The sequence below is a fragment of the Sitophilus oryzae genome, unplaced genomic scaffold, assembly GCF_002938485.1.
Source record: "Sitophilus oryzae breed Bouriz unplaced genomic scaffold, Soryzae_2.0 scaffold_1716_pilon_pilon, whole genome shotgun sequence".
Lineage (NCBI taxonomy): Eukaryota > Metazoa > Arthropoda > Insecta > Coleoptera > Curculionidae > Sitophilus > Sitophilus oryzae.
The window spans coordinates 2630594-2657532 of NW_022146409.1; the positions used below are offsets into that span (position 1 = coordinate 2630594).

The 26939-nt window shown below is 32.2% G+C and overlaps 1 protein-coding gene across 1 annotated transcript in view; it reads left to right on the plus strand.

The window, feature by feature from the left end:
- Positions 1 to 26939, plus strand: part of LOC115881354 (orexin receptor type 1-like) — a 202321-nt gene that overhangs the window by 71782 nt on the left and 103600 nt on the right. The window contains exon 2 of the mRNA XM_030898799.1: positions 18519 to 18698. Coding sequence (XP_030754659.1) covers positions 18519 to 18698 — 180 coding nt within the window. The remainder of the gene's footprint in view (positions 1 to 18518; positions 18699 to 26939) is intronic.

The window sequence follows — 26939 nt, forward strand, 5'->3', positions numbered from 1 at the left end:
TACATATGTACATATAATATGGCCCATACCTACTACACGCAGAAACGTCGATTTCATCATTTTCTTCATGTAATTAATATCATATATACTTTATTAAAGTGTTAACAAGGAACTTTATAACAAAAAACATCTTTGTACTTATAAATTTCGGCCGAAATATTATAAACAAACTTCCAATCAAATCTAAACGGCAAAAAATAAAATGGCGCCCGACCTTGCCAGAGGCCTTGGGAGTTGACACCATAAGTTGACACATGGTTGACACACAGAAAAAAGAAGAGGACGACGTGCATAAAAATGTTCCGTACCAGAAATTGACAGAAATTATATAGAAATATTCAGATTTTTGTCTAGAACAGACTAGAAGGCCATGCTTTCTGCCTGGGTAGGACCGCGCCAGAACTGTTTCCAATTTTCCAGTTTACTGTCACCCCCCTGGTTTCAATCATTCCAGATCATCCAGTTAATCAGTCATCCGTACCACAATAGTGACAAAAAACTCTTCACTTCACTGTTATGGTGCATTCTCACGACTCGTGTACTTGACAAACATTTGAAATTGGTATACAGGGTATACATGGTGCGTCGGTCATCTATACAGAATTTTTAAGTTATTTATTAAGGGAACTACGCCGCATTCTCGCCAGACCCTGTATGCCAATAAAAAATACTTGTCAAGTACACGAACCGTGAAAACGTGCCATTAGGAGGTACGAAGTTAGCCGAGTTATCTAGTAGATTATAAAGAGTTCTGTTTGATATGGAAATGACGTTTTAATGATCACTGAGGAACAACGGTAATTAATTGTTTCATCACTTATGCATAAAATAAAAAAATCACAACACTCTAATATATACCAGAAAAAAAAACATCTAAGAGTACTACATCGTTTTTAAATATGCTTTAAATCCTATATTTACATTCTTTTACTCAACCAATATAATCCTCATAATCCGCTAAATTATCGAACATGCTTCGCAGCTTTACACTCACTTTTATAAATAATTCATATCGTGAACGGCAGCGGTCTCGCTTCCATTTCCTCTGTCACCTTTATCTGCCAGTGTATTATTCAGATTAGTGAGAGCTTTTTCTGGCATTATTTTCCGGCTTAGAGCTTTGCCAAAGCTTATTTTCTACAGCTTGTCGTTTTATTTGTTCCGTCTTTCTTTTCACTTTGTTAATTAATTTATGCAGCCGTTCGTTCCTGAGATCGATAGCAATATTTCTTAAACAACATTGTTTAGAATGGATCTATCCTAATTAAACCGTGTCTACAGGGTGCCGATGTCACAACAATGCCTTGCTTAATTAATCAAGTAGTATTTACTTAATATTTATTAAGCAAAGGAAATAAAGTCCTCCTACTCTGGTTGCCCTTCCACCAAGGGATAAAACGTAATGAAAAAGCAAATAATCTAGCTAGGAAAGGAGCGAAAACTCCACTAACTGGACCAGAACCGTTCTGCTTTACAAGCGGAAACCAACTTAAACTCACGAACTTGAAGGACTCCATCCGTAACCTGGAATCCTCTAACGGTCAAGACAATCGAAAAACTTTCTCAGAACTTACGACCAAGAAAAATTAAAGATTTTCTTTGATTTGTGTAAGAACAATCGATCAATAAAATATGGAAAGATTTAGCCATTTCAATTAGCAACAAACTCAGACTGCTAAGAGCCCTCATGTTCCCCATTGCCACTTATGCCTCAGAGACCTGAACATTGAAGTTGTACCCCAATGCATTTAAGGTCGCTCGTGGAACAAAATCACATGAAGCTGATTTTTGGTTAATATCCAGTTTTGGTCGTCCTGATTAACATACAAAAAGTCCCCACCCCTGCGAGGGTGCAAACTACCCCAAAACCACCCCCAAAGGTTCATTTTTTTAGTTTTCGCCCATTATCTCGAATATGGTTAATTTTTGCAAAAAAAATTAGATTAAAAAAATACCGTTTTCAACTATAATTGGTGGAAAAAAATACGGTACAGCAAATTATTGGAAATGTGATAAGTTGCGTTTTTTAGATTCAAGAATGGATTAATAACAAGTTAAATTCTTTGAAGTATGGGTGGAAAGAGGATCAAGAGAGACAATTTCATACTTATTCTACTAAAATGCCTTCTGACCTGCTAATTTTTATTTCAATTGTAAACATCTGTAAACTCTATTGCTGTAGAACATTTTGTCTCAAACTCAAAGGTTCTTTAAAGTGTTATAGAGCCAGTTGCACAAATTTCGTTTTTTTTAGTTGAGGACGAAAATGATATCCATTATAACGCCAAGGCAGATTGATATTGTAGCTATAGATATCTACATAAATTTATTTTTTCTAAATACTGATATCTATATTTTTTGAATCCTTAAATTTATTCTTGGTTTATCTATATTAACAATATACTATTAATGTCAATATTATAGTTGCTTGGTTTCAAAAAGTGAAAAATCTCTAATTATTATATGGGGTCCAGCACCTTTTCTCGAAGGTATTAGCGGCACTTTTGACCACCCTGTATCTTCATTGTGGATAAAGCAAGAATATTAATGTTTACTAAACATAAGGATATACTATAGTCGGCTAGATTGTCAAAATATCTAGTAATTTACCTAATAGTTTATGAATTATCTCTTGTCAAATTTCTTTAATTTTGTCACTGACTCACTGTAGGTATTTCTAGATGCTTCACAAACTTTAAATTTTGAACTTTAGGTAGTTTTAAGCTTATAAATGAAGGAAAGAATGAAAAGTCTCGAAATATCTTTATGGATTAAAAGTTAGCTGTCTAGTCTCTACCGGCAACTGAATTTCCGACAATTATGGTAATAATAATGAGAATCGGTTATAGGATTGTTTTAGTAATTCGTTTTTTTATATAAGGACACTTGCTCCGTCTATCTAAAATATCAACGTTACAGTATTGTTGGATCATTTGAAAAGTGGTAGCATCTTTTTTATTTTAAATTGAACACCCAGTATATTATTACATTTTGAAAACAACTTTCATATCTCATAATTTTTCTATTATACTAACCTATCAAAACACCTATCTCTTATAGTTTTCGAGTTAGAAAATAAAATATGTGTAAAATTGACAAAAGCATAATTTGAATGAGCATTGGTGAAATCACGAATTAAAAAATTTCAAGTTTGGGTTTTAATGAAAGTCGAAAACATGAATGTACGTAAGAAAAACGGCAGAAATGTATATTTTTCCTTAAAAGTGGAATAGAGGTACGCCCAAAAAGTTATTACTCTTCACCCCTCACAAGTAGGAGTCATATTGACATTGAAGTTGAATTTCTCATGTCAAATAACACCCAGGCAACAATTTTCATTCAAATATCCATATTAGTTTAGAAATTATTTAAAGAAAAACAAGATAAAAATTAAACTTCTACACCTTGTATCTGAAAATATGCGTTTTAGGACATAAATTTATACGAAATATTTTACTTATTCTTCTCTGCACAATAAGTTTCTCGATTACAATTCGAACCACCCTGTAGATACCGATAAAATTAAAATAAAGTGAATTTATATAAAAGTCTTTGAAGTTAATATTTCGGTCCTTCCAGGTTCATCGCGTTACTGACATTTTCCTTTTGTAACACAAGTTTTATTTTTATCCTCGACACTTCCGGGAAATATGTCAAGTCAAATACGTCTTTGCTCTGAGATCTTCATTTTTTAGGTCTTAAGCTTGTCATTCCTTGTTTTGTTTAGAACTGTGTTGAATATGCTTTTAAGAAACACCAGAAAACTTATTGTTTTCAGTCCTTTATCACTTTTGTAAATGGAATTGGAAAATGACTTATTGAATTGGAGTTACTTTATTGACATTTTAAAATGTTTGTCTCCCCTTACTGTCGGAAATATTAAAGACATTTAAGAGAAAACAAAATTTTTATTTTCATTTAGATTTTTAATAACGATATTTGAAATTAACTTAGTATTCTCTTTACAAAAGTACATCGGAAGTTTTCAATACGTATTTTTAAATTTAATTAATTAGTTCTTTGGTAATATGGCCAAAAATGTTGCGACAAATGGGTTTTTTATTAATGACTCAGATTAGACGATGGTTTTTCTGAAAATATACAAATACAACGAGGTGTCCGTCAGGGATGCATCATGTCTCCCTTCCTTTTCAATATACAGGGTGGTCCGAACTGTATTCCGGAAACTTCGGCGGTATATTCTGCAGATGAAAATAAGTAAAAAAGTTCGTATAAATGTATGTTCTAAAATGCTTAATTTCGGAGATACAAGGTGAAGTTTCATTTTTATTTCGATTTTTCAAAATAATTTCTGAAGTAACGTCAATATTTGGATTAAAAATGGTGTCTGGTAGTTTTTTTACATGAGAAATTTGATTTTGATGTCAATATGACTCCTATTTGTAGGTGGCGCCACCTACACGTGTTTTAACTGCTTTGAAGATTAATAACTTTTTCACTGTACCTGTATAGAACTACTGGGTGAAAAATATACATTTCCGTGAGTTTTTACGTAAAAAATGTCTCTTAGGAAAAATCGCTACGAGCAACCGTTCTCAAGATATTTAGAATGGAAATGATCAATACGTGTCATTATTGACAAAAAATAAACATGTCGAGTAGATAGTTATTTGACTGAAATGATAAGTTTGGGAACTTTTTATTTTTTTAAATTAATTATAAAATTTTATTCGAAAAAGTGATGATAAGACAGTTTCTGTTGAACTTTTGGCACAAAAGCATTTCAAATTTATGATTTCAGTCTAATAACTATATAGTTACGGTGTTTAATTTATGTCAATAACGACATGTATTGATAATTTCCATTCCAAATATCTCGAGAACCATTACTCGTAGCGATTTTTACTGACATCTTTTATACGTAAAAAAAGTCGCAAATGTATATTTTTTACTCAGTAGTTTTATACAGGTACGGACGAAAAGTTATTGCTCTTTAAAACAGTTAAAACACATGTAGATAGCGCCCCCTACAAGTATGAGACATATTGATATCAAAATCAAATTTGTCATGTCAAAAAACTCACCAAGGCACCAATTTTCATCCAAATATCGACGTTACTTCCTTACTACTTTGGAATTGGAAATAAAAACGAAACTTCTACACCCTGTATCTTCGAAACTAAGCATTTTTGGACATACATTTATACGAACTTTTCTACTTATTTTTATCTGCGGAATATGTTGCCGAATTTTCCGGAATACAATTCGGACCACCCTGTATATATAGTGAGATCATCTTTCAAGAAGCTTTGTAAGAGGGAGATGAGGGAATCAAAGTGAATGGTCAACCAATCAACAATATGAGATACGCTGACGATGCAGTAGTAATGACAACCAATAGAGAATATCTGCAGCACTTACTGCAAGGAATAAATTTTTCCTGCAAACAATATGTGCTGAATATGAATTTGAAGAAAACAAAATTCATGATTATTACAGAAGACCAAAATATCAATACTTCAATATCAATAAACATCACGCCAATAGATAAAGTCCAACACTACAAAAACCTACTTGGGCACAATAATAAATGAAACTGCCGAACAATCGCAAGAAATAAAGTCCAGGATTGAGAAAGCCAGAAATTCTTTTTTAAAACTAAATAAATTTCTTTGCAGTAGAGATATAAACTTAGATTTAAGAATAAGAATGCTCCGATGCTACGTGTTTTCGACCTTATTGTATGGTGCCGAAGCGTGGACCTTTAAAACAAAGCTTTCGAAAGGTGGTGTTATCGTCGCTGTTACGAATTTCTTGTGTCGATAAAGTTACAAATATCGAGGTGTTACGCCATATGAACGAGGAAGAAGAAATACATAAAACCCTCAAGAGGAAAAAATTAGAATATTTTGCACATGTTATAATGGTCGTAAATACCAATTGCTCCAGAATATTATGGAAGGAAAAATCTAAGGAGGACGTAGTCGGGGCAGAATACGAACAACCTGGCTAAAGAACCTCAGAGAATGGTATGGAATGACGTCGAATGGATTATTTAAAGCAGTCGCAAATAAAATCAAAATAGCCATGATGATTACCAACGTCCGTTAGGAGACTGTACTTGAAGAGGAATAAGAACACTTTCAGAATAATTATTAATATATTTTTCGCGCGTATACTCTCTATTTAAAGCCTTGTATTTGAATCTGCCAGTTGTTTACCATATTTTCCGATGATGGCAGCACCGGCGGAAAATGCACCAAGCCTATACAGTTATAGTCCAATCAGTGGAGGGTCATTATAGGCCTCTGCCATACAAAAGATGGTGTAGTATTAATTTTTTAATATGTTGTTAAGGTTTAGGTCTTGATGAAAAATCCAAGTTTTCGACCTTGGAGTGCGACCGCTCGAGCTGCCATCATTTATAAAAAGGGCGGAACAATTTGGGTGGAGTAATAATTTGGACGGAGGAACAAAGGGCGAAGAATATTTTGCAGATAACGAAATTTTCGCACAAATTTTTCCTACAATCTTTTTGTTGACGCCCTTCTTATTTCCGCCCAAGTTTTGTTTGCTTCTCCAGAAAACAGCAGGACTCAGTGACACCACTGGCATTTTTAAACATCAGGATGCAATACCAGAGAACATCGCAGATGCTGGAGCACGCTTTCTCGTTGCTTTGTATGGTGGCTACTTGGAAGAAGATACCTTAGAAGAAATCCGCTACCAACGTTTTGCCAGATCAACCACAAAAAGTAAATCCAATCTTGCTTCATTGCCACCAACAAAGGATGCTGCGCGGTATCATTCCTTCAGGACATATCATCAAGTCCCGAAATGGTATGGAATCGAGAAAAAACCTGAAGACTGGGGCTGGAAACTGGGCAGCAATGGGCTTGTTCCACTCACCATGACAAAACAAGCAGCACCCGACAACTTATTGAAATTCATTTCATGCACTTGTAGAAAAGGATGCGGCACAGCATGTGGTTGCAGGAAAGCTGGGTTGAAGTGTTCCGTTGTATGTAGCTTCTGCAGTGGTCAGTCATGCGAAAATGTCCCGGAGGGTCACATCGATATTGAGGACGAAAATTACCAAGACTTAACAATGGAAGAGCAAAAAGGTGGTAAAGCACCGATTACGATGACACCGAAGATAATACTCAAAACGTTATTAATAACCGACCCGGACCATCAAAGAAAAGAAAACGCTAATAAATCGCCATGGCAATACCTTATTTTTCAGTTTTTTTTATCTTGTGCGTTATATTTCAATGATACATATGTAGGTTATAACATATTTTTTTCGCTAATAAATCGCCGTGGCACTACCTTATCTTTCAGTTTTTTTATGTTGTGCGTTATATTTCAATGAGACATATGAAGGTTATAACACATTCTTTTCGCTCCGTGGCACCGTGGCACTACCTCACCAGCCGCTGCTGTTTGTACCTATGTAAAATATAGCGAGAATTTCGGAAAAATTGCAAGATTGGGAAGTTTTTCTATTTTTTTTGGAAAATATGTTCAACTTTTCGTCACTGTACCTTCTATCCAAGATGGCGGCTCGAGCGGTCCCATCCCAAGGTCGAAAACTTGGATTTTTTGTCAAGACCGAAACCTTAACAACATACAAAAAAATTACTACTACACCACCTTTTGTATGGAAAAACACCTCACTGACTGGACTATTAGGTATTATTCACGGTATTCCATGCGGAGTGTAGTAGCTAAATGATTAGATTTCTAAAAATTGTAAATGTTGGAATCATTCAAGAATTACTAGAGAACTACAATTTAAAATAATGTTCAAATGGTACAATATGTCCCAAATTAATAAAAAAAACATTAAATTTGTATTTTATAAATGGAACTGGTTATTAGATAAAGTATCATGTATTACTATTTCAGTTTACTATACTATACTCTATATACTACATGGAAAGGTAAATTTTACCTTTTATGATACGCATTAAAATTAAGTGCAGTATGCTAACGTGAACTGCCACGTTATATTAAGAAAACCTAATACTAGATGCTTTTGAAACTCCCTAAATATTTGAGCTCAAGCTTTTAGACGACTTCCTTAACTACCTTGGGGGCATATTAATGAACATGTAAATACTACTGCACTATAACATATTTAATGGGAGATACGCAAAGGTTAAATGCTTCTCTTTAGCGGTTTATGTACATAAGCAAACACATAATTTAAATATCCGGCGTCTAAATGCAAATAAACCCGACAAGTCACATGCACTCACCGACACGAAAAACGGCACCTTAAAATGTCAATGTATTTTAAAGTTTCATATCGCCAAAAAAAATCATATATGGGTATTTCGCCACTACCCTGCAAGAAAATCTACAAAATAAAATAGTTATTTTTTCTAAACACTTCTGCGTTAAACCCAAACGGACACTACTTGTCAGAAGTTATGTTTACAGTTATAGAAATTTGCCTAACAAAGAAAAAAATGCTTAACGTTTCGGACAGTTTATCTCTTTCCGTCTTCGGAAGCAAAAAAAATACAACGAATAAAGAAAAAAACTATTTAAAATATTTAGATTCAACTATTCGAGAACACTTTACTTTTTTTTAAAACAGATACGTCTACAAGAAACCGTTGACGTTCTGTTAAACTGACATTATATCCAAGTTAAACTTCAAAATTAACAATTACTACCTGATAACAATTACTTAATAAGGTAAAACCAAAAAGCCCCAAACTTTCTGCATGATTATTTTTAAATTTTACATGTGAATGCGATAAATTTTACATTGATCAAACATCTAGACCCTTAATGTTAGAATTAAAGAATATAAAGATTATTTTAGTAAGGGAGATTTACAAATCTAAGATTTGCCAGCATTCATGGGACACAGGGCGCAGAATAAATTTTAATAGCGCCAAAATTATAATGAAAGACGCGATAGCCTCTAAAAGAAAAAGAAAAGAAGCTTTTTTAATTCAATCTAATAAAAATAAATGTATTGCTCATGCATCTGTAGATGTTAGTAATGTCTGGCAATCGCTTCTTTGATTTTAAAGAACATAACATAAATAAACATAATATACGTAAAATTTAAAAATAATCATACAGAAAGTTTGGGGCTTTTTTGTTTTACCTTATTAAGTAATTGTTATCAGGTAGTAATTGTTAATTTTGAAGTTTAACTTGATATAATGTCATTTTAACAGAACGTCAACGGTTTCTTGTAGACGTATCTGTTTTAAAAAAGTAAAGTGGTCTCGAATAGTTGAATTTAAATATTTTAAATAGTTTTTTTCTTTATTCTTTGTATTTTTTTTGCTTCTGACGACGGAAAGAGATACACTGTCTGAAACGTTAAGCATTTTTTTCTTTGTTAGGCAAATTTGTATAACTGTAAACATAACTTCTGACAAGTAGTGTCCGTTTGGGTTTAACGCAAAAGTGTTTACAAAAAATAACTATTTTATTTTGTAGATTTTCTTGCAGTGCAGTGGCGAATTACCCATATAGGATTTTTTTTGGAGAGATGAATCCGCCACATAGGTATAGACATTTTTTAAAGTTTAATATATTTTGTTCTATCTACTGATTTTGATAATTTTTTTAAGCAATATGTAGCCAAACTATTTGACTTTTTAGTATATCTTTGTAAATTAAAAATGAGAGTTTCCATCTGTCAATTATACGAGAGAAAACAAAATATTGATAAATTGGTGAAAGTTTGGAACACCCTGTGGGATATGTTAATACAGCGAGGAATTGAAAAATCATTTTGTCATCTAGGTACATCTTTTTTCGGTAGTTTATTTTTTGTTTCATATCAATAATTTTATTTTTTTGAAGTTGTTCGCTTTTGAAGAAGACACTAACATTTTTTCGTAATTTTTACTTTAAAACCTGCCTTTGCTTTTGTTCCTAGTTTAACCGGCCTAGTAAGTTGTAATTGTGTGGCCGGCCGTAGCTCCAGCGTTAGTGTGTCGCACAGAACACACTAAAAAAGAACGCTAACTCCCATGCATTTTTTAGTTTCAAAACGGTTTCAAATTTGTAAAGAAATCTGTAATCTGTATCGCCATCTAGGCGCCATCTAGCCACCCAGGAAAGTAACAAATGTGGCGGCAAATTTAAATAGATGCAATTTATTTTTAAGCAAGACGTATTGACTTGTTCGCCAGTTAGATCTAATCAGATTTCTACAAAATAATGTGTAGTCATCTGATTGGTCCCAAGTTGGCAAACAAGTCAAATGGTAAAAACAAGATTTATATATAAAGGTTAAACTGGAGGTTAAACTATTGCAAAGTGTTAAATGGTTTGCTTATATCGTTTATAATGGATATAAACTTACATTAAATAATTTTTTAATTTACAGAAAATTATAATATGAAACATTTAAAAAAAATAGAACAACAGATTCACAAAAGTATCGTCATTGTATTATAGTACCAGATTTAAATACACATAAGTTTCTTATCGTTGGATTACAAGAGAAAGCGGCGTCCATTAGAACAATGTTTTATTTACGTGTATTTTTTACATTATGGACTTGAACAATTGTGTAATAGTACATTGTGGAATTTATGTACAAAATATAAAGTTAATCAAAAGATTTTTTTAATAAAATATGGCGTTGTAAATATTACATTGTTAAAAAATAAAATTCATGAACATTTGGACTTTGTTAACCTCACCTACAGGGTGTTATTAAAAAAAATGCGAATAAATCAAAGATTCCTTGTTCAATTTAAACCTTAGTTTTTAATAAACGATCTTAAAAAGTCAAACATTAAACAAAGTTCAAAAAATTCAAAAATACAAAATCATGATTGTTAAATAAATCTTGAAAAAAACAGTCAGAACAACCAGAAACAGCGAAACGCACATCTCCGTTCAATTGCAAAACACAACTGAATTTTTCACTTTGAAAATGAGGAGGAAGGGGAAACGGAAAACTGATTTGACATACAAAACAACGACAGAATTTAAAGATAATAGGCTTATCAAGGCAACTATAAAAACAATTTTGATAGTTTAATTGTTAGGCAACTTTATCTCTTGTATTTTTTTATAAAACTCACCGATTAAAATAAAAATACGCCATGTAAAGCATTACATTACTACCCAAAAAAATATTTTTAGGTCGTATATCTCAGTGATGACTGGCCCTGGTGTAATCGAGCTAATAACGTACTGGGTAGGATAATGTAACCACCGTAATAATAGAAAGGCCGGACAGCTTATTCAGCGACGTCGTCAACTGGAGGCCTAAAGCTTTACAGCTGCATTTGAAACACTTTATACGTATATAATGGATATAAACTTTAATTGCACCGAATTTTTAATAAATAATAATTCAAATCGGTGAGTTTTATCAAAAACATCAGATTGATATCCCTTCTCACATAACCATCGTCATTGTATTTTTTTTTGCATGTAAGTGTGATAAGTTTCTTTTATTTCCTTTTCCAAGTTATCATTATTTTTAACAACAGTAGTTTTTCAGACACTCGTATTTAAAAAGTAGAATTTTTGACAGTGTTTTTACAATAACAGTTAGCATTATAAATAGTACATTTGCGGAAATTTCGTTTTCAAAATAAAAAATATTTTTTTATTGTGAATTTTGAGAAACTCCTCATGGTTTTGCAAAACTTTGTTAAAAATTATATATTCAAATAAAACTATTAGTTATTTCATCTTTTGGAAACCCAAAACTGCCTTTTAGTAAGTTTTTTATAACTGAATTTTGTTCAATATCAGTGTTGTATGAAAATGTTAAATTATTTTTTAGGGATATTAATGACTGAATCCTAAGTTTCTTTTCGCCTTATAAATGTCGAACACAAATACTGTACTGACTCCCAGCTAACTGTCTATATTTTCCAAACCTACTTTCAAGAGGATCAGTTTGCAAGTTCTCTAATAAAACATACCTCATATTCTACTCATTAAGACAATATTTTATTACTTTAAGCTCAACCTGTTACTCAACTCAAGTTAATAACTTTAATATTGAACACAGAAAAAAGTTAGAAATTTTTTATTATTTTCATCGTATTTTAAAGAATTTAGTAAATAACAAGCATGACTAATAATTTGATCAGTATTACTATCAGGGTTCGGAAAACTACATGTTACTCTTAAAAACTACATAAACTATATTACATGTAGTTAATCGATGTGGAGGGTGTAGTTTATGTAACTTTCAAATATGAAAGGTTGGAGGTGAGGTAAAAGATAAGTAAAAGCTTTAGAAAATACATATAAATATATTTGAGAAAACAGAAGAAATATAGCTTTAAATATAATATTCACATCTTATTATTTAGACCCCTCATAAAACGGAAAATTATTAAACTGAAGACCATATTATAAATCAGGTTGAAAAATACCATATGATCGAAAAAAAAACGGCGTCTAATTGGCTTGGAAATGATGATCGATGACATTCCCCATATAATTTTACATATAAAATGACAGCGATCTTCATTTCATAGCCATCGCTGACGCCGTTTTTTTTTTCGATCATATTGTACTTTCTACAAAGTCTTGACAAAGTCTTACTATTATTTCTATCAAAATTAACCTACAGGATATTTTTTTCGTAATATCAATACGTATTTTATTAAAGTAGTTTTTATGTAGTTAATGAACGGGAAAAAGGTAGTTTTTGAAGAAGAACTACACGTACTTAATCAGTCAATTATTGACTAGTATGAATTTTTTCCGTATTCTATTAAAACAATTTTTATATACAATAATATTTTTAAAAACTCGGAAAAAGACATTTTAAAACTTCGAAATATATCTGGTGAGTGAGAAAAGATCTACAATTTGAACTTTTATCGGGTAATTATCAACGCTGCTAAATAAAGTTGAGCCTCCAGTTGGTGACGTCACGAGATTTTTACGTCTCAGCTGTCCAGCCTTGTTATTACGGTGGTTACGGTTCGATCCCCAGCCAGTACAGTCGCTTTATTTATTTAAATAAAAATATTTATCTAAATAGAGCGACCAACGAGTTGCCACCTCAAGGAAGGCAATGGCAAACCACCTTGAGTATATTTGCCTTGTACAGCCTCTCAAATAGTGACTTTCGGATTCGGCAATAAACTGTATGTCCCGTGTACTTGTGAAACACTGATGACACACATCACAAGTACATGCGAGAGGTAGCATACCTTTTTGATATAAGATTTGTTTTTTTAATCTTCTTCTTATAGTCCGTTCACTTACATGTACGTTCCTTAGGTGCAATTCATTACAAATTTGGAAACCTAGCAAACAGCGGTTTATAACGATAAACTTACAATAAATCGATCGTCTCGATTCGAAGTTCTTATACGAAGGTTCCTGGACGTCTAGCATATAAAGTTCTCTCGAGGAAGTGACTGCACTGTACTTCATGCACACCTAACTCTGTTAACAACATAATTTCGCAACTATAGCGGATGCAAATACACTGGAGTTAAAACAATTTCTGCTAGAATAACTGTCAACAGACAATAAAAATATGATTTTTCAATAACAGTGACATTATGTAAATCATAATTGGTAATGATTTATTCATTGGTCTGGTTACTGGGACCAAACACAAAGGCATGGATTTAATGTAAAAATTATGAAAAAATGTTAGTGTCTTCTTCAAAAGCGAATATCTCCAAAAAAATAAAGCCTTTGAGATAAACCAGAAAATAAACTATCGAGAAAAGATGCACCTAGATAATAAAATGATTTTCAAATACCTTGCTTTTTTAACATATTCCACAGGGCGTTCCATACTTTCACCAAAATAACAACTTTTTAATCCCTCGTATAATTGACAGATGGAAACTTTTGTTTTTAATTTAAAAAGAGGTAATAAAAAGTCAAATAATTTAGCTCCAAACTGCTTAAAAGATCATAATCCGTCAACTAAAACAATATACAGGGTGGTCCGAATTGTATTCCGGAAACTTCGGCACCATATTCTGCAGATAAAAATAAGTAAAAAAGTTCGTATAAATGTACGTCCTAAAATACTTAGTTTCGGAGATACATGGTGAAATAAAAACACTAAATCACCACAATACACCAAAACACTTTTACTTTTACACTGGACGCGCGTTTCGCTAACCAAGTTAGCATCATCAGCAGATGATTATAGACTAATTTTGCTGTGCAACACCAAAGGTTCCAACCCTCAACTGTAATGATACATGGTGTACAAATTTCATTTTTATTTCGATTTTTTTCAAATAATTTCTTAAAAATCTTCTCAAAATATATCTTCTCAAATATATTTCTTCTCAAAAATATTTCATATTTTCAAAGAATCTTCTCAAAAATATTTGGATGCAAATTGATGTCTGGAAGTTTTTTGACATGAGAAATTTGATTTTGATGTCATTATGACTCCTACTTGTAGAGGACGCCACCTACATATTTTTTAACTGCTTTTAAGAGTAATAACTTTTCGTCCGTACCTGTATAAAACTAGTGAGTTAAAAAATATACATTTACAACATTTTTTACGTAAAAAAGGTCTTTTGGTAAAAATCGCAACGAGTAATGGTTCTCGAGATATTTGGAATCGAGATTATCAATACCTGTCATCATTGACATAAATTAAACATGTTGACTAAATAGTTATTAAACTGAAATCATAAATTTGAAAGGTTTTTGTGCCAAAAGTTCAACAGAAACTGTTTTATTATCATTTTTTTCGAAGAAAAACTAATGATTAGTTTAAGAAAATAAGAAGTGTCTAAATTTCTCATTTCAATCCTATAACTATCTACTCAACATGTTTATTTTTAGTCAATAATGACATGTATTGACTATTTCCATTTTAAATATCTTGAGAACGGTTACTCGTAGCGATTTTTACCAAGAGACATTTTTACGTAGAAAATCAAGGAAATGTATATTTTTTTTACTCAGTAGTTTTATACAGGTACAGACAAAAAGTTATTAGTCTTCAAAACAATTAAAACACATGTAAGAGGCGCCCCCTGCAAGTGGGAGTCATATTGATATCAAAATCAAATTTCTCGCGTCAAAAAACTCTCAGACACCAATTTTCGTCCAAATATTGACGTTACTTCAGAAATTATTTGCAAAAAATCGAAATAAAAATTAAACTTCTACACCCTGTATCTCCGAAACTAAGCCTTTTAGGACATACATTTATATGAACTTTTTTACTTATTTTTATCAGTAAAATATACTGCCCAAGTTTCCGGAATACAGTTCGGACCACCCTGTATATAAATTTTTAAAATCCATCAAAATTTTAAGGTGGTGGTTTTTCCTGTCGGTGAGTATTTTTGAAAACTGGAGTCCTATACTCCATTTTATTCCTTATCAAAAGAACTGCCAAATTTCATTATATTGATTAAAACCTTAATTTGATTTGTTCTCTTATGCACGATACTACCGTATGATCGAAAAAAAACGGCGTCCAGTTGGCTTGGAAATGACGATCGATGACAGTTCCCATATAATTTTACATATAAAATGACAGCGATCTTCATTTCATAGCTATCGCTGACGCCGTTTTTATTCGATCATACGGTATAAAGCTACTTAACTTAATCTTAATATAGTATAACTTTTAGGATTGATGTTTCCGTCAAAAAAAAAATTCAGAGATATATATAATATATCCTACATAAAATATAACATATTCGTATTCCCATCAACAAACAACCGTATCAAGAAAATGGTTTAAAGTGTTTGATGTCATGTCATTTCGATGTTTTATAAGGTTATAGGAGGGTGTTCTTTCTTATTATAGACTGTTACAAGGACGAATTGACGTTTATTAGTACCTTCCACGACTTCCATGCTACTAAACTTGGTTATCAACAAAATAAATGTTGTCATAAGTGTAATATAACTCATAACATATACAGAGGGTTATTCACCTCATTTAAAAAAATACAACTTTAATATTTTTTATTTATTTTGGGACACTTTGTACCTTTTTAAAATAATTTTAAATCGTAGCTTTATTAAATAAAATAAATAAATACTACATTGTAGTCTTCCAATGATTCCATCACTCACAATTTCTAAAAATCTAATCATTTGGCTACAGTACTCCGTGTCGAATGAAGTGAATAACACTGTATTATAGCTTTGAAGTCTTATAAACCCTAAGCCCGTGGTTACATTGGATGCGTATCCGTGCGTTTCTTTGGTCGTACGTGCGCGGACGTGCACGCAGTAAAAAACAAACAAATGCTAACTACGCAGGCGGTTACATTGCATCGGAGTTTGCGCGTCCGTGCACGTACGTCAATTTCCGTTGGTCGGATGAAAACAAACTGGTTTGTTTTTTTAATACGTGCACGTCCGAGCGTTCGAATTTTTATATCTCTGGGCCCAATACATTCCCGAAAAATTTGAATATTTTTGAATACCAGGCTAATTTTTATTTAGGATATATTAATGTTGCTGGAAACATTCTAAAATATTCAAAAAAATTGACCGGTTGCTGTTTTAATTCACCAAATATTTTACATATTCATTTTCTTCCCCTTTTCTTGCATATAAATCATTTACCCAACATTTTCTTCTGTTCATAAGCATATATGATTATTATATTTTAGCATTAAATACTCAGACAGCATCAAAGTAGTGGCGTCCGTTTTGACAAATTCGACACACGGAACACCATGAACGCGCATCTAATGTAACCACTAAAATAAAATAGTCGTGCGAGTAAATTCCGTTAGAGCCCGCACGTATAAAAATACGCACGGACCCGCGTCGAATGTAACCGCGGGCTAAGCCCGTGGAGCTTGTTGAAATTTGCTAAGGTTGTGCAAATTATTAAGTATTAAACCCAAAGTATTAAACCACGCGCCCCCCTCTGCTTATTTAATAGAATCAGTGGTTTTAGTTACTAACAGAAATATTAAACATTCTTCCAAGTTAACATAACTCATTGCACCAATTATACCATCTCTTATAAAGCCACTATAGAAAATTCATATTGCTCATTCCTTCTCTATGTAAAGTATTCAAAGCTCGTCACAAATAGAAAAACACTGTTTAATAAAACGTATAAAACTATTCCGCTTATGCCGTTTGCCATTTTAGGAACAGAAGTTTAGCTCAGCTTGCGTCGTAGACTGTACAGCGTGTATGCTGCTTATATATTCCTTTTTTTACTCTTTGGCGTTTACGCGGTTTTAAAAACTGGCGACATTATCTACGCCATTTGCATATTGCAAGACTGGACGTCTGGTAGTAGGTACCTGCAGTAACCACTTCTGGTTTGGTACCTAGAACCCTGTCTCCGATAGCAAGATTATAGATTTAAAGATATGCTAAATAATTCCAAACCTGTTAGAGATTTTTTTCCAGATAAGTGGAAAGCAAGTACAAAATATATTCTCCCGCATCATACTTGCGCTTATAACAAGTGACATTCTTAGTCAAATATATAGGTGCACATTCATTTTCAATGAATAAGCAGAAACATTTAATGATTTAATTTGTGGATCTTTAAATAATTTGATATAATAACTATTTATAAATTAGTAAGTTTGTGGTTAATAATTTTGACTTATACAGGATGAGTCTTAAATAAGTATAAATATTTTCAGGGGTGGTATATTTCGATCCCAGGAACACGTCTATGAGGTTTTTTTTCGTTAAAAAAGATGTTGAAAATCGTGCATTTTTTTTAAATTTCCCTGTATGTTTTTCGAAAACTTTTTAGAATTTCCTTTTCACCGCAAATCTTCCCAAGGTATAATTTCTTAATCTCTGATATTACCATAGTTACGGCTTTACTCTATGGTTACGGTAATAAAAGAGATGCAAATACAGAAAAAAATCCGGTGGCTCTTCATGGTGTCCTGCGTGTCGAGTTTGTCAAAACAAGCGCCACTACTTTGATGCTGTGTGAGAATATAATGTTAAAATAACTACTCATGAAAAGAAGAAAATGTTCGGTAAATAATTTATATGCAAGAAGAGGAGAATAAAATGAATATGTAAAATATTTCGTGAATTAAGACAGCAACCGGTCAAATTTTTTGAATATCTTAGGATTTCTCCATCAACATTTATATATCCCAAATAAAATTAAACCTGGTATTCAAAAATAGTCAAAATTTTCGGGAATGTATTGGGGATCAAAAAATAAAAATTCGAACGCTTGGACGTGCACGTATAAAAGAAACAAACCAGTTTGTTTTCATCCGACCAACGGAAATTGACGTACGTGCACGGACGCGCAAACTCCGATGCAATGTAACCGTCTGCGTAGATACCATTTGCTTGTTTTTAGCTGCGTGCACGTCCGTTCACGTACGACCAAAAGAACGTACGGACACGCATCCAATGTAACCACGAGCTTATAAGGGATTAACCAGGAGGACTAGGAGGAGTATTAAAATATTATATTGACGTAACACTTAACACTACTAATATAATAAAAATAATGTGTTATCTACACATTCAAACAATTTTTTTAAACTTAAACATCGTCAGCCTTATATTTCCAGCATTTTTCAGTTACTACAACTAATAATAATCTTACTTATATATTTAATTTTTTTCAGGATATTCCGCTTCATGTCACGATGCTGACCTACGTTTGCTTGGCCTGGGATCGACGTAGATATCTGAGGAATCCAAATAAACCACGCCTACCAGCTTTTGTGTGCACCATTGGAACTTGGCTCACTTCCTTATGTTTGGTCCTTCCTTATCCCATATACATAACTCACATCGATCTGGGAGTAAGTGTTATGTATATTAATATAAGTTTTTAAAAATTATTTTTCAGTTATACTTTTGTGAGCGGTTTGACGAGATTGATATGGATAAGTCAGTTGAACCGTTTTGGTATTCTTAATTTATTTATCTAAACGAAGCCGACAGTGCTGAAATTAAGAGCCCCAAACTAGTCTCTAACTGACTTTGAAAATATTCCAACTTTAGTTGATTAAAATCAGTTTATTCTGAGATATCAATATTTAAATTTAACAGTGTTTAATCTTTCCCACTACGTTATTTTTGACAATTGATAGAAATGGCGTAGCGTAGGTAGTGATGTAAAATTACCGGTAATTTATAAAAAACAAGTTCTTAAATAATATTTTTTTTTAATATCAAAACTATAAAAAGTAATATAAACTAAAAACTTTCAAAACTATAAAAACTAATATACAAAAAAATTCAAAACTATAAATACTAATATAAAAATTAATAATATTATTTTTTTATTTCAAAACTATACAAACATTACCTATACAAAAAAAAGACAAGGACGTTTTCAAGCTAGTCAGAGACTAATAGAGTGGATAATGGTAAATCATTCTCAATCTTGTCTTTTTCTGGTTCTTCTTATCTCTCTGTGTGTCTTTGGTATCGTGCGAAGTTCTATTAATTGTTTTGTTGTAGGTATGCAATTAATTTTATATATAAAGTCAAACGAACAACTGAAGACTTGAAGTAAATAATGTTCTAAGTGCCAAAATCATTATTTTGAGATAAACATCATTTGTTGATATATAACTTGTATCTGGATCTGTATATAACAGTGTATCTTTTGAGACTTTTTTTCAATACAATTAATAATTAATAGCCGTAGCGTATAACAGCACTTCTTAGCGCTTTATACCTGTTATTGGTTATGGAACTTAGGACATTTTACAAATAAAACATGACGTTCCGATTTTTTGGCACTTAGAACATTATTTACTTCAAGTCTTCAACTGTCTTTGACAAAGTTAATTTTTAACTTGTTAGAATGTTTATTTGTTATTTAGTTTTGTATCTGTATTTTATTGTATATCTTTTATTTGCTTTTACACATTTATATAAGTTTTGTTATTTATATCTATTTTTAAGGTATGATGATGGCTGGAATTGCTGAAACCGGTCACCAATAAAGAATTTTTTTGACAGCGATTTGGACGTTGTTCTTGAATTTAACATTAAGTTTTTTTGGTTCTTCTCTTGCGTTAATTGAGTCAAATCTTTTACACTTCGAAATCGATAACTCTTTCTTTCTCAGCAGCCTCTACCATTCTCGGATGTTCTTCTCCATTTAGTAATTTATAATAGTGGGCAATATAAGTAAGTTTCTGGCTTTTCCACGGTATGTTTGTTTCTTCTTAGCCGATCGACAAATTGATAAGTAGTACTAAAGGTTCTTGCGGTTCCGGCTCTTTACGATGACAAATTTAAATTGTATGTGGCCAACATTCTTATTCTAGAGCTGGAACAAATTCCTATCCACCAGACAAGTCCATACAGATTTTTCGCTGAACGAATTCTTTAGCAAAAATATTACCTCTAATTTTGTATTGTACCAGTCAGTGCTTCTATAACGAGATCTAATTGTGAAAAATACTTTGGATGACGCCGTACAGTTTCATAGATGACCTCCGTTGAATTGCATATATTTTCTTGTTTTCCGACCTAGCAACGGAAAAGCTTCGAAAATTGTTATCCACTTAGAAATTGATTATAAGTTGTTTGTATTTGTAGCCAAAATTCCTTTCGAAGCAGAGGATTGGGTTGTTTTGGTGATTGAAAGAACATCAGAAATATCGGGGCTATCATCAACTGCTAAGATTTTTAATGAATGTTTAGTAACCAAAAAGGCTTTTTGACAAGAATCAAAGCAGCCTCATCTTGTTTTCACCAAAACAAGGAAAAGAGTAGAGCGGAAAAAAGAAATATTTCCAATGTTCCCGATCTTGCGGTAATATTACGTAATATTACCAAAATTACCGGTAATATTACCGCGGTAATATTACCCTTTACATAACTATGCGAAGGTAATTGGTTGAATATATACATAGCTTATATTTTAAATATACCTTTATTGGGATATTTTAAAAGAAATTAGTGGGTATTTTTACCTTTGCTAAAAAGCTACACCAGCTAACTGCCAACTTTTGAACTTGATAATAATTTACTAAAATTTGTCATAATCTCAATTTAATTATATTTTTTTCTTTAAACTCTTTCATTAATTGTTCTGAGTACAGCCGACATCATCTATCATTGGACCACCCTGTATAATTCATTGTAACCTGGTGTAAGTGTGATTAATGTGTCATTTCTTTATTACCTGAAACCTGCAATTTATCACTGAATAGGCAATATCATTAAATGTATGAATGGCTGCATCGCAAAATATAATTGCGGTAGTTTCTCATTGTCTAGTTTCTGATGACTAATAAATTTTGATGCAAGAAATATATAGCAACATCTCTGCATGATTCTCATTTAGTTACCTTTTACACTAAGTCAAATATTCAATGAAATATTACAAGTATTATTTTCTAAGAAGCGTATGTATACAGGGTCCGGCAATAGTGCGTCGGGCATCTGTAGCTCCTAGAATAAAAAAACTTGAGAATTTTGTTTAAGTGCAAACCTAAAGTATGTACCAGGATGTATTTCAGGAAAATATTTTAACTTCTATAGGGTGGCTCAAAAAAGTGTGAGTGGACCTAGATGATTTTTTTTTTAAATGGAACACCCTGTATATTTTTGCATTTTGGCTTCCTTTCGGATCACTTTACATGACCTTATGATATGAATAAATATATTTCGATAGTTTCAGAGATATTAAAAATAAATCAAAAATATATATTTTTCAGCCCTTCTTAAAAAATTATTAAAAATACAAGAACTGTTCTGAAATCAAAACTATGTTAGGTATTTACTTTAGATAGTCTGTTCTTACTTTGCTATAAATATGGTAATCGTAAATGTTCATACAGGATGTTCAATATTCTACGCCAAACTTTCTAAAATATAAAATATTTTTTCTTTGTTATTTTAAATGGAACACCCTGTATATTATTTTTTTATTAGACGGAGAATTAAAAAATGAACATTTTTTGCATTTACAGTATTTCAAAATTTTTAACAGTTTCGCAGATATTTGCGGTTTTATATTTCATATGGCATTTTCCACAGTAAAATTTTATCAAAGCCACCCAATGATTTATCTCTCGTATTTTACCAATGAAAGCGCCATATGAAATAATACTGCGTGTATCTGCGAAACCGTTAAGAATTTTGAAATACTCTAAATAGAAAAATGTTCACTTTTTAACTCTCCATCTAATAAAAAAATAATATACAGGGTGTTCCATTTAAAAAAAAGAAAAAATTATTTTATATTTTAGAAAGTTTGGCGTAGAATTTTGAACATCCTGTATAATTTACGATATTCTACATATTTATAGCAAAGGGCTGAAAAATATATATGTTTTATTTATTTTTAATATCAGTTCTGAGTTCTTATATTCTAACATTTTTAAGAAGGGCTGAAAAATATATATGTTTTATTATTTTTAATATCTCTGAAACTATCGAAATATATTTATTTATATCTTAGGTGTATGTAAAGTGATCTGAAAGGAATTCAAAAATGCAATAATATACAGGGTGTTCCATTTAAAAAAAATCATCCACGTCCACTCACACTTTTTTGAGCCACCATTTAGAAGTTAAAATATTTTCCGGAAATACATCCTGGTACATACTTTAGGTTTGCACTAAAACAAAATTCTCAAGTATTTTATTCTATGAGCTACAGATGCCCGACGCACTATTGCCGGACCCTGTATATTGTTTATAAATTCAGGCACCCCTTTGTAGTATCTAAATTACGCCTACGAAATTAATTGACTGTGTTCCGTTTCATATATTGATTATTGACTTTTAGTTCCATTTCTATGTTTTGCTTGAACTTTTTATTATTACGAAATACGGATCCTGAAAAATGTCCGTCATTATTGTCACCCAATTAACCAACGCAAAGACTGGTTTCTCCAGTTTGTTTGTCAATTAGGTGGCATTTAATTTCTTTTTTGTTGAAAAACACATTTGAGTTGTCTGACAAGTTAAATAGATCTTTTACAAATTATTTTTCGATATGAAACCAAATCGAAACGATGAATAAAGCATGAAATTTTTATGATACTGGTCCGTGTTTTACCGATATTTTTCAGGAATCTATATAACTTTAAGGTAAGGATTCCTCAGTACTTCACACCAACCTAGTTAACAAGTTTGTCATGTGTCAACTGTCGAATATTTAAAAAGTGGAGCAAAATGACCCATCACACATCACATCATCTAAAAGTGCCAATTTTCATAAAAATACTGGGGATTTCATAAATAATATTATTTATTTAGTCCGAGGACATTAATATATTGATTTTATTCATCTTCTTTCTGATAATTTTTCGGACGCGGTTTTTGAAAAGATCCAAAATTGACTAAACTATCTTCTAACCTATTAAAAATGGCTGGGTTTCGTTGCTCGCTCTCTGGATACCGAAATATAAATCAGCTGCCATTTCCTTATGTTTGTTAGACTCAATATAACATTCTAACATATTATATTTCTCAAAATTTTCAAATTTACTAATTTTTTTTATTATTTAAATTACACACACTTCAATCTGTTGAAATGAAATGTCCCGCATCCATCAAAGGTATGTTCCGATCACCATGACAACCGTTTACTTTGTTACTCGGCGCGGCCTACTATCTACTAAGTGGATAATTTAAGAAAAATTTGAAATGTTGAGGTTAATAGTGAAAATAAATATAGAGTGTTATATATTTTCGAGAATCCTATGCCAAGCTGAATAAGGAAATTTAAAAATATAAAAGGGGTTCTACTTAAAAAAATATAAGTATAGTTAATATCTCAAAAAATATTTTTCTCGAAAAAAGTCTGACTACGCTACTGCATTCTACACAGGAAAGTGTCTTTAGAATGTATAGTTAATTTTTCCGTGGTTGCTGAAATAAACAAACTATCGAACATCTTCAAAAAGTACAAAATTTGAGAATCCCCCTGTAGCTTCGAAACCGATCAAGATAGCCACGATCCGTTTGCGCCATTGTAATTTTTTCAAAAAAAGAACCCGAGACTGCAATATCAAAATTTGAATATTTCTCACGGTTTCCTAGATACCCTATAGAAACCACCAAAATGGTCCACCCTGTACAGTACACCGAAACACGTATTGCGATGAATTAGTATTTTATGTTCTCCAAAAAAAGTCCTTTGGGTATTTTTTAGAAAATCTACAAAATAAAATAAAAAAAAATAAAAAAAACCACAAAGGATTTTTTTGGAAAAATAAAATAGTTATTTTTTAGTAAACACTGCTGTGTTAATCCAACGGAGACTAATAACTGTCAGCAGCGGTTCACTAATAAACAAATTTGCCTAACGGACAAAAAAATACTATGAGATTAGTTGTTTTTAGAACAAATTCTTAATTGTAGCAAGACTAAGTAATGAAATAAACAAATATTTGTCTTTTTCTTACAAAGAAAAGAACTAATTTGTACTATTTTGCAATTTTCTTATTAATTAAGATATATAAACAATAAGTTTAGATTAATGTTTTAAATAGCAGTTGCTGCAGAACATTGACTTTATTGAGTTTAATACATTTTCTAATGCCGTTTTCAGTGATTTTCAAATTATCCTTCGATAAATTGCTTCTTCCGTTATTTAAGGCATTACTAAAATAACTGGAAATTTTCTTCCCCCGAGCAGTAAAAATTCTATTTACTAGTTCATTATATTTCAATCGATTTATCTTTCAACCCACAACAGCAAATTTTATCGATAGGGGTGGTGTGAAGATTACAAGTTTTATATTTTTATTATATTTTTTAAAGAACAATAAAAAATTGCATATTTAAATAATAAACGATTTTATGAAATAAAATATCTATTTGGACTGCTATTGTCTTTAATTTAGAAATTTTACAGCGTCGTTTCCACTTTAGTCCAAGAGTTGGGAGTAAAGTGAACTGCCTGATAAGTTAAGACGACACTACACGATGTGTCCAACGTTGGAACCAACATTTGATACAGTTTTCGACGATATTGCAATTGGCAAATGTGTCTCCTACACGATGCTTCCAACGTTGGTTCCAACGTTGGTTTGGTTGCGAAAAAATGATGAAGGAGCGAAAATCGATAATGGAAAATAAAAGGAGCAAACGGGAGCCTAAAGCCCCAATTTCCAGCCGAGAACTAGAGTCTTTTTCATATTGGTACCACGGCTAAGGGTATTGCGGCGGGTTGCTGTTGGCTACCTCCGCGGCTGTTCTGAAAGAAACCCACAATCCTGAGCGAATTTGGTTCTGGGCTGCAAATTGGGGCTTTAGGCTCCCGTTTGCTTCTTTTATTTTCGATCATTGACTTTCGCTTCTTCATCATTTGTTCCATCTCCTGGGTTGCACACGGTGCCTCGTTGCATCGTTTGCTTCCGGATTTTTTGTGTTTTTGGATCGGTTTCATCGCTTTCTGATTCCTAACCGTACTGATGAGGCCTGAAGGCAGTAACATCAGTGTACACTAGTGTAGGTGTGTTTGTGTGAGTGTGCGTGTCTGCACTGGTGTATACGGTTGCGAGTTGTTGAGGGCTGAGCCGTTTAATCTTTTTCCTCTTTTTTATACATTTCCCTCACTATTTACCTGTTTCTTTTTAATACCGGGTGCGTCTCAAAAGTGGTTCACCCCTATAACTTATTTATTTTTTCAGATAAAACAACGAGATTTGGTATGTTAGTATATGACATAAATTGGGATTGATTGACGTATTTAATTGTTTTCGGTCACTTCCGGTTTTACCGGAAATGACTACAACTTTTGATTTTTAAATGGCACCCTCTGTATTTTTTTACTTTATTCGATAGAATATAACACTCTGAATCGAATGACATCATATGTCAACTTTTGACATTTTGGCATATGGTTTATTCGGGTTTATTTCAAATTGTAACATGCGATTCATAACGACAATTTGACTCAAAATACCAAGTGTATGGTATCAAATTATTCGTAAAAAAATGCGTTTTCCAAATATGTTAATGAGCCACCCTCGTTCCATTTGAAAAAATTGAGATATGATTAAAAATATGATTTGGGCATCTTTTAACCGGCCAGGACAAGACACTAAAAATATTAGACGACCAAATCTAATTTTCTAAGGCTTCTTGATTAAAAATTAGTGTTTTACACACAGCCTAGATTCACACTCTAGGTTTAAATTTGAAATTGAATTTGTTTTTTAGTGACTATGTCAAAAATTGACATATGATATGGCATTCGATTCAGAGTGTCATTTTCTATCGAATAAAGTAAAAAAATACCGAGGGTTCCATTTAAAAATCAAAAGTTGTAGTCATTGCCGGTGAAACCGGAAGTGACCGAAAACAATTGAATACGTCAATCAATCCCAATTTATGTCATATATAATATAACATATATATACTAACATACCAAAGCTCGTTGTTTTATCTGAAAAAATAAAAAAGTTATATGGGTGAGCCACTTTTGAGAGGCACCCGGTATATTAAGTGCAGTTAAAAACGGAAAATTTTAGAAGTAATTCTAGTAAAAAGTAAAAACTAATTCACATATCTAATATAAAAAGAAAATTTTGATGAATAAAAAAATAAAAAGTGAATGAATAAAAGGAAATTCAAGTGTTTTCACTAAGTTAATGTAATAACCAAAAACATAAAAAACTTTAATCATAACTTTGCACAATTTTGTACAGGTATTTTCAATTTTTTCACACGTGCGCGGGGAAAGTTATTAACATGTGTTAGTGGCGGGTTGGGGCAACTTAACGCTAGCCCCCCTCCCACTATTTTTTTCAAAACTTTTATTATGTTAATTCGAATCATGATTTTTGCAAAATTTTGCACAGCCTATGCCGATTTTTGCACAACTCCCACTTAGAAGAAATAGGGCTTAGAGAAAGGGGTGATAGCCCCCCCCGATTTGACAAAATGTCGGTAGTCCCCCCCCCCTCACTAAACTTTTTGCAACTTTTAATATACCAATCGAAAGCGTGATTTTTGCGCAATCTGTTCTGTACCAGAGGTTTGATGCTGGAATTGCAATGGCGTAGCACTCGGCGTAGCATTAACTATTATAAAACCGCTCATCTGCCAAGTCTTCCCGG